Source organism: Delphinus delphis, chromosome 1 (assembly GCF_949987515.2).
Source record: "Delphinus delphis chromosome 1, mDelDel1.2, whole genome shotgun sequence".
Taxonomy (NCBI): Eukaryota; Metazoa; Chordata; class Mammalia; order Artiodactyla; family Delphinidae; genus Delphinus; species Delphinus delphis.
The window spans coordinates 129,480,158-129,492,754 of record NC_082683.1 but is presented as its reverse complement, the minus strand read 5'-3'; the positions used below and the strand labels follow the sequence as shown (position 1 = coordinate 129,492,754).

The following is a 12,597-nucleotide window of genomic DNA, read 5'->3' as shown; positions in this document are numbered from 1 at the left end:
CAGTTGTAATCTCTCCTTTTTCATTTCTAATTTTATTGATTTCATTCCTCCCTTTTTTTCTTGATGATACTGGCTAAAGGTTTATCAATTTTGTTTATCTTCTCAAAGAACCAACTCTTAGTTTTATTGATCTTTGCTCTAGTTTTCTTCGTTTCCATTTCATTTATCTCTGCTCTTTATGATTTCTTCTTTCTACCAACTTTGCATTTTCTTTGTTCTTCTTTTTCTAGTTGCTTTAGGTGTAAGGTTAAGTTGTTTATTGAAGATTTTTCTTGTTTCTTGAGGTGAGCTTGAATTGCTATGAACTTGCCTCTTGGAACTGCTTTTGCTTTGTCCCATAGGTTTTGGATCATTATTTGCATTGTCACTTGTTTATAGGTATTTTTTTTATTTCTTCTTTGATTTCTTCAGTGATCTTTTGGTTATTTAGCAGCACACTGTTTAGCCTCCATGTGTTTGTGTTTTTTATTGTTTTTTTCCTGCAGTTGATTTCTAATCTCATAGTGTTGTGGTCAGAAAAGATGATTGATATGATTTCAGTTTTCTTAAATTTTCCAAGGCTTGATTTGTGACCCAAGATGTGATCTATTCTGGAAACGTTCTGTGTGCACTTGAGAAAAAAGTGTAGTCTTTCGCTTTCGGGTAGAATGTCCTAAAAATATCAATTAAGTCTTTCTGGTGTGTGTCATTTAAAGCTTCTGTTTCCTTATTTATTTTCTGTCTGGGTGATCTGTGTATTGGTGTAAGTAGGGTGTTAAAGTCCCCCACTTTTATTGTGTTACTGTTGATTTCTCCTTTTGTGGCTGTTAGTATTTGCCTTATGTATTGAGGTGCTCCTATGTTGGGTGCATAAATATTTATAATTGTTATGTGTTCTTCTTGGATTGATCCCTTGATCATTATGTAGTGTCCTTTCTTATCTCTTGTAACAGTCTTTATTTTAAAGTCTATTTTATCTGATATGAGTATTGCTACTCCATCTTTCTGGTGATCTCCGTTTGCATGGAATATCTTTTTCCATCACCTCATTTTCAGTCTGTATGTCCCTAGGTCTGAAGTGGGTTTCTTGTAGACACCATATATAAGGGTCTTGTTTTTGTATCCTTTCAGCCAGTCTGTGTTTTTTGGTTGGAGCTTTTAATCCATTTACACTGAAGGTGATTATCGATATGTATGTTCCTACTACCATTTTCTTAATTCATTTGGGTTTGTTTTTGTGGGTCTTTGTCATCTCTTGTGTTTCCTGCTTAGAGAAGTTCCTTTAGCGTTTGTTGTAAACCTGGTCGGTGGTTTCGAATTCTCACAGCTTTTGTTTTGTCAGTAAAGCTTTTGATTTCTATGTCAAATATGAATGAGACCCTTGCTGGGTAGAGTAATTTTGGTTGTAGGTTTTTCCCTTTCATCACTTTAAATATGTCCTGCCACTCCTTTCTGGCTTGCAGAGTTTCTGCTGAAAGATCAGCTGTTAACCTTATTGGGATTCCCTTGTAAGTTATTTGTTGCTTTTCCCTTGCTGCTTTTAATATTTTTTCCTTGTATTTAATTTTTGATAGTTTGATTAATATGTGTCTCTGTGTGTGTCTCTTTGGGTTTATCCTGTATGGGATTCTCTGCCCTTCCTGGATTTGATTGACTATTTCCTTTCCCATGTTACGGAAGTTTTTGACTATAATTTCTTCAAATATTTGTTCAGACGTTTCCTTTTTCTATTCTCCTTCTGGGACCTCTATAATTCTAATCTTGGTGCGTGTAATGTTGTCCCAGAGGTCTCTGAGACTGTCCTCAATTCTTTTCATTCTCTTTTCTTTATTCTGGTCCCCGGCAGTTATTTCCCCCATTTTATCTTCCGGTACACGTATTCGTTTTTCTGCCATTTATTCCTTCTAGAGTTTTGGGGGGGTTTTTTTTGTTTTTTTTTTTGGCGGTACATGGGCCTCTCACTGTTGTGGCCTCTCCCGTTGCGGAACACAGGCTCTGGACACGCAGGCTCAGCGGCCATGGCTCACGAGCCCAGCCGCTCCGCGGCACGTGGGATCTTCCCACACCAGGGCACGAACCCGTGTCCCCTGCATCGGCAGGCGGACTCTGAACCACCGCGCCACCACGGAAGCCCCTTCTAGAGTATTTTTAATTTCAGTTATTGTGTTGTTCATCATCGTTTGTTTGCTCTTTAGTTCTTCTAGATCCTTGTTAAACATTTCTTGTATTTTCTCCATTGTATTTCCGAGATTTTGGATCATCTTTACTGTCATTATTCTGAATTCTTTTTCAGGGGTTGCCTATTTCGTCTTCATTTATTTGGTCTTGTACGTTTTTACCTTGCTCCTTTGTTTGTAATGTATTTTTTTGTCGTTTCAATTTTTTGTTTTTTTTTTTGATGACTAAGGCTGTATTCCTGTCTTACGGGTTGTTTTTCCTGAGGGGTCCAGCACTGGTGTTTGCAGGCCGTTGGGTAGAGCGGGTCTCAGTGCCTAGATGAGGATCTCTAGGAGGCTTCACCCCGATTAATATTCCCTGGGGTCTGAGGTTCTCTGTTAGTCCAGCAGTTTGGACTCGGTGCTCCCACCACAGGAGCTCAGGCCCGACCTCCGGCCCAGTTGCTGGGGGTTCCTCCTGTCCCCTCAGGGGACTGGTGCCTGGTAGGTGCCCTCTTTGTACCAAGAAGCGAATTCCACATCCTTCTAGTCTGCCATCTTGACTCCCTCTCTTCTCTTCAAAGTATTTTCATATCTCTCTTTGGTCATATAAAGTATAAGCCCAGTTTGTTTCTTACCTGACTCATGAGATTACGTGTGTCTTCCTAGGTCACCAAGCGTGATGAAGACTCTTCTTTGATGCAGCTGAAAGAAGAATTTAGAACGTATGAAGCTCTGCGGCGAGAACATGACTCCCAGATAGTGCAGATTGCTATGGAAGCAGGCTTACGAATTGCACCAGACCAGTGGTCCTCTTTGCTTTATGGGGACCAGTCTCACAAATCTCATATGCAGTCCATTATTGACAAGGTAGACCCTTTTTTGTTCCTTACTTCTTGGACTAATCATGGAGTTTTGGTAATTCATTTATTTAACAAGTGTATATTTAAGTGAATCCTGTATGTCAGGCTCTTATAAATTATATTCTCTGTAGCTGAGTGTCATGTCATAACTAGTCACATCATAGTAGCAGTTTGTTCATGTAAAGGTTTTTTAAATTGAGGTATAATTGACATTGTTCATATAAGGTTTGATTTAATTAGTTTTAATGCTTTATCCAGTGCTGTCTCACATTCCTGTGACAGTCTCTTATCTCTATTTTTTCATTGCCTTTCTTCCTTCTTTTATTGTTTTCTGAGTTTTGATCACTGTATTAGTTGAATTCATTTTCTAAATGCCTTTATTGTCCTCCTGGAACAGCCATTTAATGACCTGGAAGATGTATACATTGAGGTTTCTTGTGGTTCTTAGCCAGAAAAATTTCACATTATAAGTTACCAACCATTCTATATTTGATCAAATTTTCAGTAAACTTATTTCTACTTTATTTGTTGTCTGTTATGATGAAAAGATCACTTGAGTACACATGAATTTTAGGTCAGGCCCCACTATTTCTGACTCTAAGAGTTATATTTAATTCTTTTAAAACTATAGAATAATACTTAAACTGGTTTTGTTGCAGTTCAACATGAAATATGTGAAAGTGCTGTATAAAAATCTTAAAAGTGCCATGTAAATATATTATGTTCAATAATTTTTTAAAATTTTTACTATTTACCTTAATTTTTACTATTTTATCTTAAGTCCTTATAACCATAGAGATGATTATACATTAGAATCCACCTTACATTTAATTTAAAGAAATAATGACGGGACTTCCCTGGTGGCACAGTGATTGCGAGTCCACCTGCCAATGCAGGGGACACAGGTTTGGGCCCTGGTCTGGGAAGATCCTACATGCTGCGGAGCAGCTGGGCCCGTTGCCACAACTGCTGGGGCCTGTGCACCTAGAGCCCGTGCTCCACAATGGGGGAGGCCACCACAGTGAGAAGCCCGCACACCATGGTGAAGAGTATCCCCCACTCGCTGCAACTGGAGAGGGCCCACACGCAGCTGCGAAGACCCAGCGCAGCCAAAAATAAATACATTAAATAAATAAATTTAAAAAAAAAGAAATAATGTTAGTATGTAAGAGTAGCCTAAATAAAATAATACTTAACACTTACTGAGAGCTTAGTGTGTGTCTGGTGGTTTTATTTTATTTTTTGATTTTAGTGCATTAATACTTTGCTCAGAATATTTTAGTTTAGTTTATGTTAGTTTAGTTTAGTTTCGTTCAGTTCAGTTTTTGGCCTCACCACGTGGCTTGCAGAATCTTAGTTCCCTGACTAGGAATTGAATCCTGGCCACAGCAATGAAAGTGCCAAGTTCTATCCACTGGACTGCCAGGGAGAGCTTCCTATCTGGTGGTTTTAAATAATTCATTTAATCTTCTCAACAGCCCTGTATTATTCCTTTTATACAGAGACAGAGGGAGATTAAATACATTTCTCCAGGATCACGTAGGTAATAACTGACAAAGCTGGATTTGAACTTGAACATTCTGACTCTAGAATCCCTGCTCTTAACTACTAAACCTCTTTCCAGACTATTCTCCCCCCACCCCACGCCACCCTTTTTTTTTTTTTTTTTTTTTTTTTGCTATTCCTAAAGGTAGAATTCTTGAAATAAGTAGAAGGTTGATGTCAAAGGAGAATTAGGAAATGTTTTATAACTGCATGGTGTGTAATTGTCAGTATAATGTGTATTATTTGTTCTGTCCTATAGATACCTTTATCAAAACTTCATGTGCAGCTCCTAGGCCTGAAATTATGCAGTGGACTGATTATAACCTTAATCATGATCTTTTAAAGGAGTGGCTTTCTACCTCTGAAGAGAAACTTGACTTGCTTTTATGAAAATTCTACAAGGAGGTTAAATTAACCTTCTTGTCTGAACTGGACTATATAACTAGATGTATATCCTGCAATAATTTTCTCACACCATGAGCAGTAATTTGAATTTAATATCCTAAACCTTCTTACAACAATCTGGTAAATGAAGTTAGTAGTGTGACATCTTATTATTATATAGAGCAATAGAACTTCGTGTGATAATGAAAATGTTCGGTATACATGCATTGTCCAGTATGGTGATCACGAGCCACACTTGGCTATTAAACACTTGATGTGTAACTTGTGTAACTGATGAACTGAAATTTTTATTTTACATACTTAAAATTTTTAATAGCCATATGTTGCTAATGGCTACTGTATTGGACAGTGCAAATGGAGAATTTATTAAAAGTGATAAGAAAAACAATAACCCTAGTAAGTTAATAGGCAAAGAAATATGAAATAACAGTTCACAAACAGGAAGTATATCTAATTGATGGACTAGAATTCGATGCCAATAATAAATACATTTAAAGCAGTGACATGCCAAATATTGCCTGTTAAACTATAAAGAAACATATACTCTCATTCATTGCTGATGGTTTGTAAAATGCATTACAGGTCTTTTGAGAAACAGTTTGTCAGTGAAGCCTCAAAATATTTGTGTACTTTACCAAACCTGCTATTTCCAGGAATTTATTTTAAGGGAATAATCCAAACTTTCAAAAAGGTTATGAATGCAAAGGTGTTAATTGCTAAATTACTTACAAAGGATAAAATAAAGGGATGGTTAAAGAAGTTAAGATACATCTGCTCAGAACACTGTTACATGGCCATTAAAATTGTGGTCATATCAGGACAGATACTCTCTTCAGCTATTAAGTAGCACTTGATTTCTTTTAAAAAAAATGTTAGTGAAATATTTTTGTTAAGTCTCAGTGGTAGATACATGGGTATTATTATTTTAGACAGTTACTTTGAAGTATTTCATAATAAAAATGGTTAGGTATTTTAAAAATACCTTTGTTGGGCTTCCTTGGTGGTGCAGTGGTTGAGAGTCCGCCTGCCGATGCAGGGGACACGGGTTCATGCCCTGGTCCGGGAAGATCCCACATGCCTTGGAGCGGCTGGGCCCGTGAGCCATGGCCGCTGACTGAGCCTGCGCGTCGGGAGCCTGTGCTCCGCAACGGGAGAGGCCACAACAGTGAGAGGCCCGCGTACCGCAAAACAAACAAACAAAAACCTTTGTTATAATATTAATGGTAGGCAAATCCATAAGTTTATAAATAGCTGATTATAAGTATATGAAAAACATGCAAAGATGAAAAATTGAATAAAGACATGCCAGCATTTTAATGATTAGTTGTGTTATTCCATGTTTTTTAAAATGTATGCTTTTTAAAAATTTACCTTTTAGAATGACCTTTGGGGGAGAAAAAGTTCCACATGTATATATACATATATATATATACATATTTTAAGTGAAAGTGAGTTTATTTAGAGAGATACACATTCCATAGGCAGAATGCTGTCAGTCTCAGAAGTGAGAGCAGCCCTCATCTATATTAATAAACTACATAGAGAGCTAAATGTTTCCAAGTAAGAACCCTTAGTTAGTATCACATAACCAGTTTTTTTACTTTACAGGTCATATGTACTGACCAGCTTAGGGGAGTTAGTGCAAGTATGTGTGTCATTAAGCCTTAAGAAAATACACAACCTGATAGCTTCCAAGAATCCCAAACCAATATAGGATTTTTTGAACTGGAATGAACTTCTCAAATTATTTAGTCCATACAACAGATGGAGTTCAGATAGAGTCTGTAAAGGTTATATCTGATGTCATAATCTTTGGTCCGTAACAGAACTTGAATTCAAACACAGTTTGAGTACAGTTTCATTGTTCGTGCTGTTGTATAACATTATCTCTAGACAGTATTTCCAAACTTCAGTTATTTGGAAAGACCCCAAGAGCCAAACTAACACAATACTGTAAGAACTGGAGATGTAAAGAGTATTTCCAAATTGAGGATGTGAGAAAGATCTCACATTTGAGGAATGTGATGACAGAGGGAAGAGAGAGTATACAATATATCAACCTGTGGATGCAGAGAAGTGCAGGGTTGGTTCAAGTAACAAGTGATCCAGTCTGGCCAGAGCATGGGATGTGTGGGAGGATAAAAATTAAATATAATTAATTGCAAAAATGGTTGTGATATTGTAAATAATCTTTATTTTAAAAGGATTTATCTGGTCTTTGAGGGAAGTTAATATTTATCTTCTTTTAAGTTGCAGACCCCAGCCTCTTTTGCACAAAGTGTTCAGGAACTAACAATTGCTCTCCAGAGGACTGGAGATCCAGCAAACTTGAATCGACTAAGACCCCATTTGGAGCTATTAGCAAACATTGACCCTAGTCCAGGTAAGCCCAGGGAAAATTAACGGACTATCCTATATGTGCCTTAGTGCTATTCAGTGAGTCTTTTAATTATCTTTTGTTACATTTCTCTAGAATTTCCTGGTGTAGTAATTCCAAATCTTTTCTATAGTATTTAAGTTTCTGGCCCCAATCTTTTCTGTCTCTATTACTTCAACTAATATTTATTTAATACTTTTTACTGTGCTGCTCACTTTACCAGCAAAATAGGATCCCTCTGGGATCCTTTATGTTTCCTCCCTCTCTCATCACAAATTGTGCTCTATTTTTATCATTTTCATCTCTTTTGACAAAACTCAAGTTTTCTCATTTTTTCTGTATCATATGTCCTTAGTTGCATTTTTTTGGTCCCAACTTTACTTTCTCTACGATAATCTTGTTCCATCACATATCCTCCCTTGTGTGTCTACTTTGTCCAGCCATTTCCTGTTCCTTCTCCTTGACCTGAAAGTCACCCAACCTTCATTTTTCACTTAATATTACATCTAGGGTGTGTTAGCTTATATCCGATTGCTGTCCCTGTGTTTATTCCTTCTACTGAACTAAAATTCTTTTTTTTTTTTGCGGTACGCGGGCCTCTCACTGTTGTGGCCTCTCCCGTTGTGGAGCACAGGCTCCGGACGCGCAGGCTCAACGGCCGTGGTTCACGGGCCCAGCCGCTCTGCTGCATGTGGGACCTTCCCGGACCAGGGCACAAACCCGTGTCCCCTGCATCAGCAGGCAGACTGCCAACCACTGCACCACCAGGGAAGCCCTGAACTAAAATTCTTAACATTCACTAGTAATTTCCTAGTTTCTAATTCCAAAGATTTCTTCTCGGTCCTTAAATAACTTGATTTGTCTTTAGCATTTGATAATGTTGTTGACCACTTCCTTGATATAGAAACTCTCCTGATAACCTTATCTTTCTGTAGTCTTATGATTCTCTTCTGGCCTGTCTGAATGCTGGTTCTGTTGTATTTTGACCACTCTTTCCTCTTCTGCCTCGTAAGGAGTAGGCTGGTTGTGTTCTTGGAATTTTGTTTTTTCTGCACTCTTCTGTTGATGATGATGGTCATTCATTCTCAGCACCAGGTATTATTCCTTTATAGATAATAGACTCCCAAATATCTCTATCACTGTTATCTCTTCATCACTCCAGACCTACTTTCCCAAATGCTTTCTGAGATTCTGTATCCTCTCCTCTCCTCAGTGTGTTTCAAAAACTCATCTTCCCTTGATACCTGCTCTTCCTTCTGTCTTCCCTTTCTCTGTAAATGACCTCATTCTTTGAGGTATGTAAGCTTAAAACTTGAGCCTTTTGTCTTACTTTATATCTTTTCCTTTCACTTGCTCTACATACCATTTCAGACAACAGGATTTTTTTTTTTTTTTTAGCTGCATTGGATCTTCATTGCTGCACACGGGCTTTCTCTAGTTGTGGCGAGTGGGAGCTACTCTTCGTTGCAGTGCGTGGGCTTCTCATTGCAGTGGCTTCTCATGTTGCGGAGCACGGGCTCTAGGCACATGGACTTCAGTAGCTGTGGCACGTGGTCTCAGTAGTTGTGGCACACAGGCCCTAGAGTGCAGACTCAGTAGTTGTGGTGCATGGGCTTAGTTGCTCCGCAGCATGTGGAATCTTCCCGGACCAGGGCTCGAACCCTTGTCCCCTGCATTGGCAGATGGATTCTTAACCACTGTGCCACCAGAGAAGCCCTAGACAACAGGATTTATCTGTTCTTTCACAATATCCCTCTATCCCATGCCTATTAATACTGCCTCAGTTGAGGGCCTCATTCCTTTTCCTGACTAAACTTAGCCTTTCATTTTTCTCTACTCTTTTAATTCTTCCTTCTAGTCTACTTACTGCTGCAAAATGAATCACATCTCAGATCTTATTTTACACTCATAAACTTTTAAGTGACACCCCTTTGCTTATAGAATAAGGTTTGGAACTCTTGACCATGACATTCAGAGTAGTAAATTTATTGCCAAAATCGCTTAATCAAACCAGGTAAGATCTTTTTTTATGTTTTTATTTTATTACTTTTTAAAAATTATTTATTTTTTTGGCTGTGCCACATGGCATATGGGATCTTAGTTCACCAACCAGGGGTCAAACCCAGGCCCAGGGCAGTGGAAGGGCAGAGTCTTAACCACTGGACTGCCAGGGAATTGCCCTAAGATCTATTTTTAGATCACAGTGATTTTTTTTTTCCCCACTTCTGTGCTTTGATCATTCTGAGCAATCAAAAGAGCACTTCACAAGCTCACTACCTCATCAGCACCGATCTGTCTACCTAATTCTGTGCCAATATATTCTACTCTCCTTGTGTAATAGTGGATAAACCATGTAACAGTGGATAAACTTCTAGCTAAGGCCACCCTCTCTCCTCATGTACCAATACCATCTTGTCAAATATATCCTTCCAGTATCATCTGTTTCTTATGTCATCAGTTTTCTTTCTCTACTACAGTAGCTCTATCAACATACATTTTATTGTTCCTGTCATCAAAACCCACTTTTTTTAAAATTAATTTATTTATGTATTATTTTTGGCTGTGTTGGATCTTCGTTGCTGTCCATAGGCTTTCTCTAGTTGCAGCAAGCGGGGCTTCTCTTGTTGCGCAGCACGGGGTCTAGGCGTGCAGGCTTCAGTAGTTGTGGCACACGTGCTCAGTAGTTGTGGCGCACAGGCTTAGTTGCTGCGAGGCATGTGGGATCTTCCCGGACCAGGGCTCGAACGCATGTGCCCTGCATTGGCAGGCAGATTCTTAACCACCAGGGAAGCCCAAAACCCACTTTTGACACCATTTGTCATCTACCTACGATTCCAGTTCTCTCCTTTTTATAGCACTCTCTTGAATGCAGTCCAATCAGGCGTTTATCTCTACCACTCAATCAAAATTGCTTTTGTCAAAGTCACAAGTGATTTCCATGCAGCTAATTCCAAATGTCAATTCTTGGTTCTTTTTGTGTTTGACCTGTTAGCAACATTTAACGTTGTTTACTCTCTACTCCTTGTACCACTCTTTTAACTTCCAGGCCACCACACCCTCCTAGTTTTCTTCTTACTTTATTGAACCCTCCTACTTAGCCTCTTTTGCTGATTTCTTCTCATCTCCATAGCCTCTAAACTTTTTTTTGTTTTTTTCCCATAGCGTCTCACCTTTTTTTCCCCATAGCCTCTAACCCTTGAAGTGCTTCCAGAATTTAATCCTTGTGTCTCTTTTCTATTTATACTCATTCCCCAGGTAATCTCACGTAGTGTCTTCAAAGTTTCATGGCTTTAAATAAAATATGACTCACACATTTACTATATTTTGTCAATTCTGAAGCTCACATTTTTTTTTTCAGATTTTAGCATTTCCGAAACTGGGCTGCATTTGTATAATCAATGACAGGTGATAATTAGCAATCTTTTCCATTTTGGTAGCACATAAAATAATGGTATGTGTTATAGTTCATGGTGTTTTAGAATCTGTATAACATAGTGTATACAGCCTAGACCTTCTTCCTGAATTCTTTTTTATATCCACCTGCCTGCTCAATATCCAGTAGTTCTACTTGAATATCTAATAAGAATTTCAAAAATAGTCTGTCCAAAAGTGAGTTCCATCCCCTGTCCCCCGCCCACCCACCATTCCTGTTAGTGGCAGCTCCATCCTTCCATTTCCTCAGTCCAGACACCTTGGAGATACCATCAACTCGTCTTTCTCTCATAAGGTACATTGGATCTATCAGTATATCGTGTAGGCCTTACCTTTAAAATCCATTAGGAATCCATCTACTTATCATCTTCACTGCTACCCCCCTCATCCCTCTTCATAGATTATGGAATAGCCTTCTGTTTTCTCTCTGGTTCTAACATAGGAGCCAGAGTGATCCTATTACCCCTCTGCTCAAAAACTCTCCAGTGCTTTCCATCACTCAGTAAAAGCCAGTCTTTTCTATGACCTACCAGGCCTCACATGATCTGGTCTTCCTTTACCTGTCTCCAACTTCTTTTACTCTTTTCCCACCTCATTCATTCCAGATTTCACCTCCATGAACATGTCAGGCATACTCCCATATTAGGTCCTTTGCACTTATTCTTTCGTTTTCCTAGAATGTTTTTCTCCTCTATATCCTAATATATCTACAAGGCACACTCAAACCCTACTTTCAGGTCTTTAATCAAATGTAACCTTCTCAAGGAGGCCTTTTCAGGCTACCCTGTCTGAAATTTTACACATACCTGTCCCACTCCCTTTCCTTGCTCTATTTATTCAACTCAGTATCTAAATACTTTGTACTTTGGTTGTTTATCTTATTGATTATCTGGCTTTTCTCCTTGAATAGAATAGAGATTTTTGTTTTGATTGCTACTGCTTCCCTCCCAACTAGAATAATACCTGGAACTTAGTAGGTGTTCATTAAAATACTTTGTTGTATGACTGATCTCTTTACTTTCTCTGCATCTTTATCCTTTTTTACTGTTGAAATTCCACCTGTCTTTCAAAGCCTAGTTCAAATGCCATCATCCAGAAGTTTTTTAGAGTGTTCCAACAGGAAATCATTTCTACATATGTGTTCTCACTTCATTTTATATTTCTTTTAGAGAACATTTCATATTTAGCCTTACAGTTAATTTTTCCTTTATAAAGTCACAGTACTTAACTAAACGAAGAGTGTGTATAGCACAGCTGCTTTATATAATAGCTCTTCTACTAAATTTTTTAAGCTTTCTGTTTAGCAATACTTGCTTTACAAATAATTTCAAAATAGACATTACAAATTGGCTGACTGTAGGCAGTCCACAGTCAAGTTTGTTTGATCCACAAAGTGTTGGTCTGCACTATACTCTAAATTTTTTAGGTGCAAACACTCAAAAACTAGAAATTTTTACATAAAAATCTCAAATTTCAGTTTTCCCTAGGAAACAGTGGTGTATCTGCCAGTGTCAGCCTTGCATCTTCACATAACAACAGTCAGCTAAAGTTGAGTAGTAACGATAATCTTAGATGTGAGACATACTCTTTAACACAATCCCTGTCACTCTTTATTGCTATTTCCAACACTAAGGGTCTGATTACGGTTGCCATTTATTATCTGTCATATAAAATTCCTTTATGTTACCTTCACTGTCCCTGAAGTTATTTTAGATTGTAACCCCTGCTTTTAAAGGATATATTTATTCCTTTAAGATGATGTTTAGGTGAATAAGCTATTTCATGAATAGCTGTATGAAGCTTAACTTGATTTCACTGAAGTGCTGACACTCCTTTACTA

General features: G+C 38.2%; 1 protein-coding gene across 1 annotated transcript in view; it reads left to right on the top strand.

The window, feature by feature from the left end:
• RC3H1 (ring finger and CCCH-type domains 1) overlaps positions 1–12,597 on the top strand; it is a 97,048-nt gene that overhangs the window by 53,619 nt on the left and 30,832 nt on the right. Inside the window, exons 6-7 of the mRNA XM_060034227.1 lie at positions 2,805–3,005; positions 7,199–7,331. Coding sequence (XP_059890210.1) covers positions 2,805–3,005; positions 7,199–7,331 — 334 coding nt within the window. The remainder of the gene's footprint in view (positions 1–2,804; positions 3,006–7,198; positions 7,332–12,597) is intronic.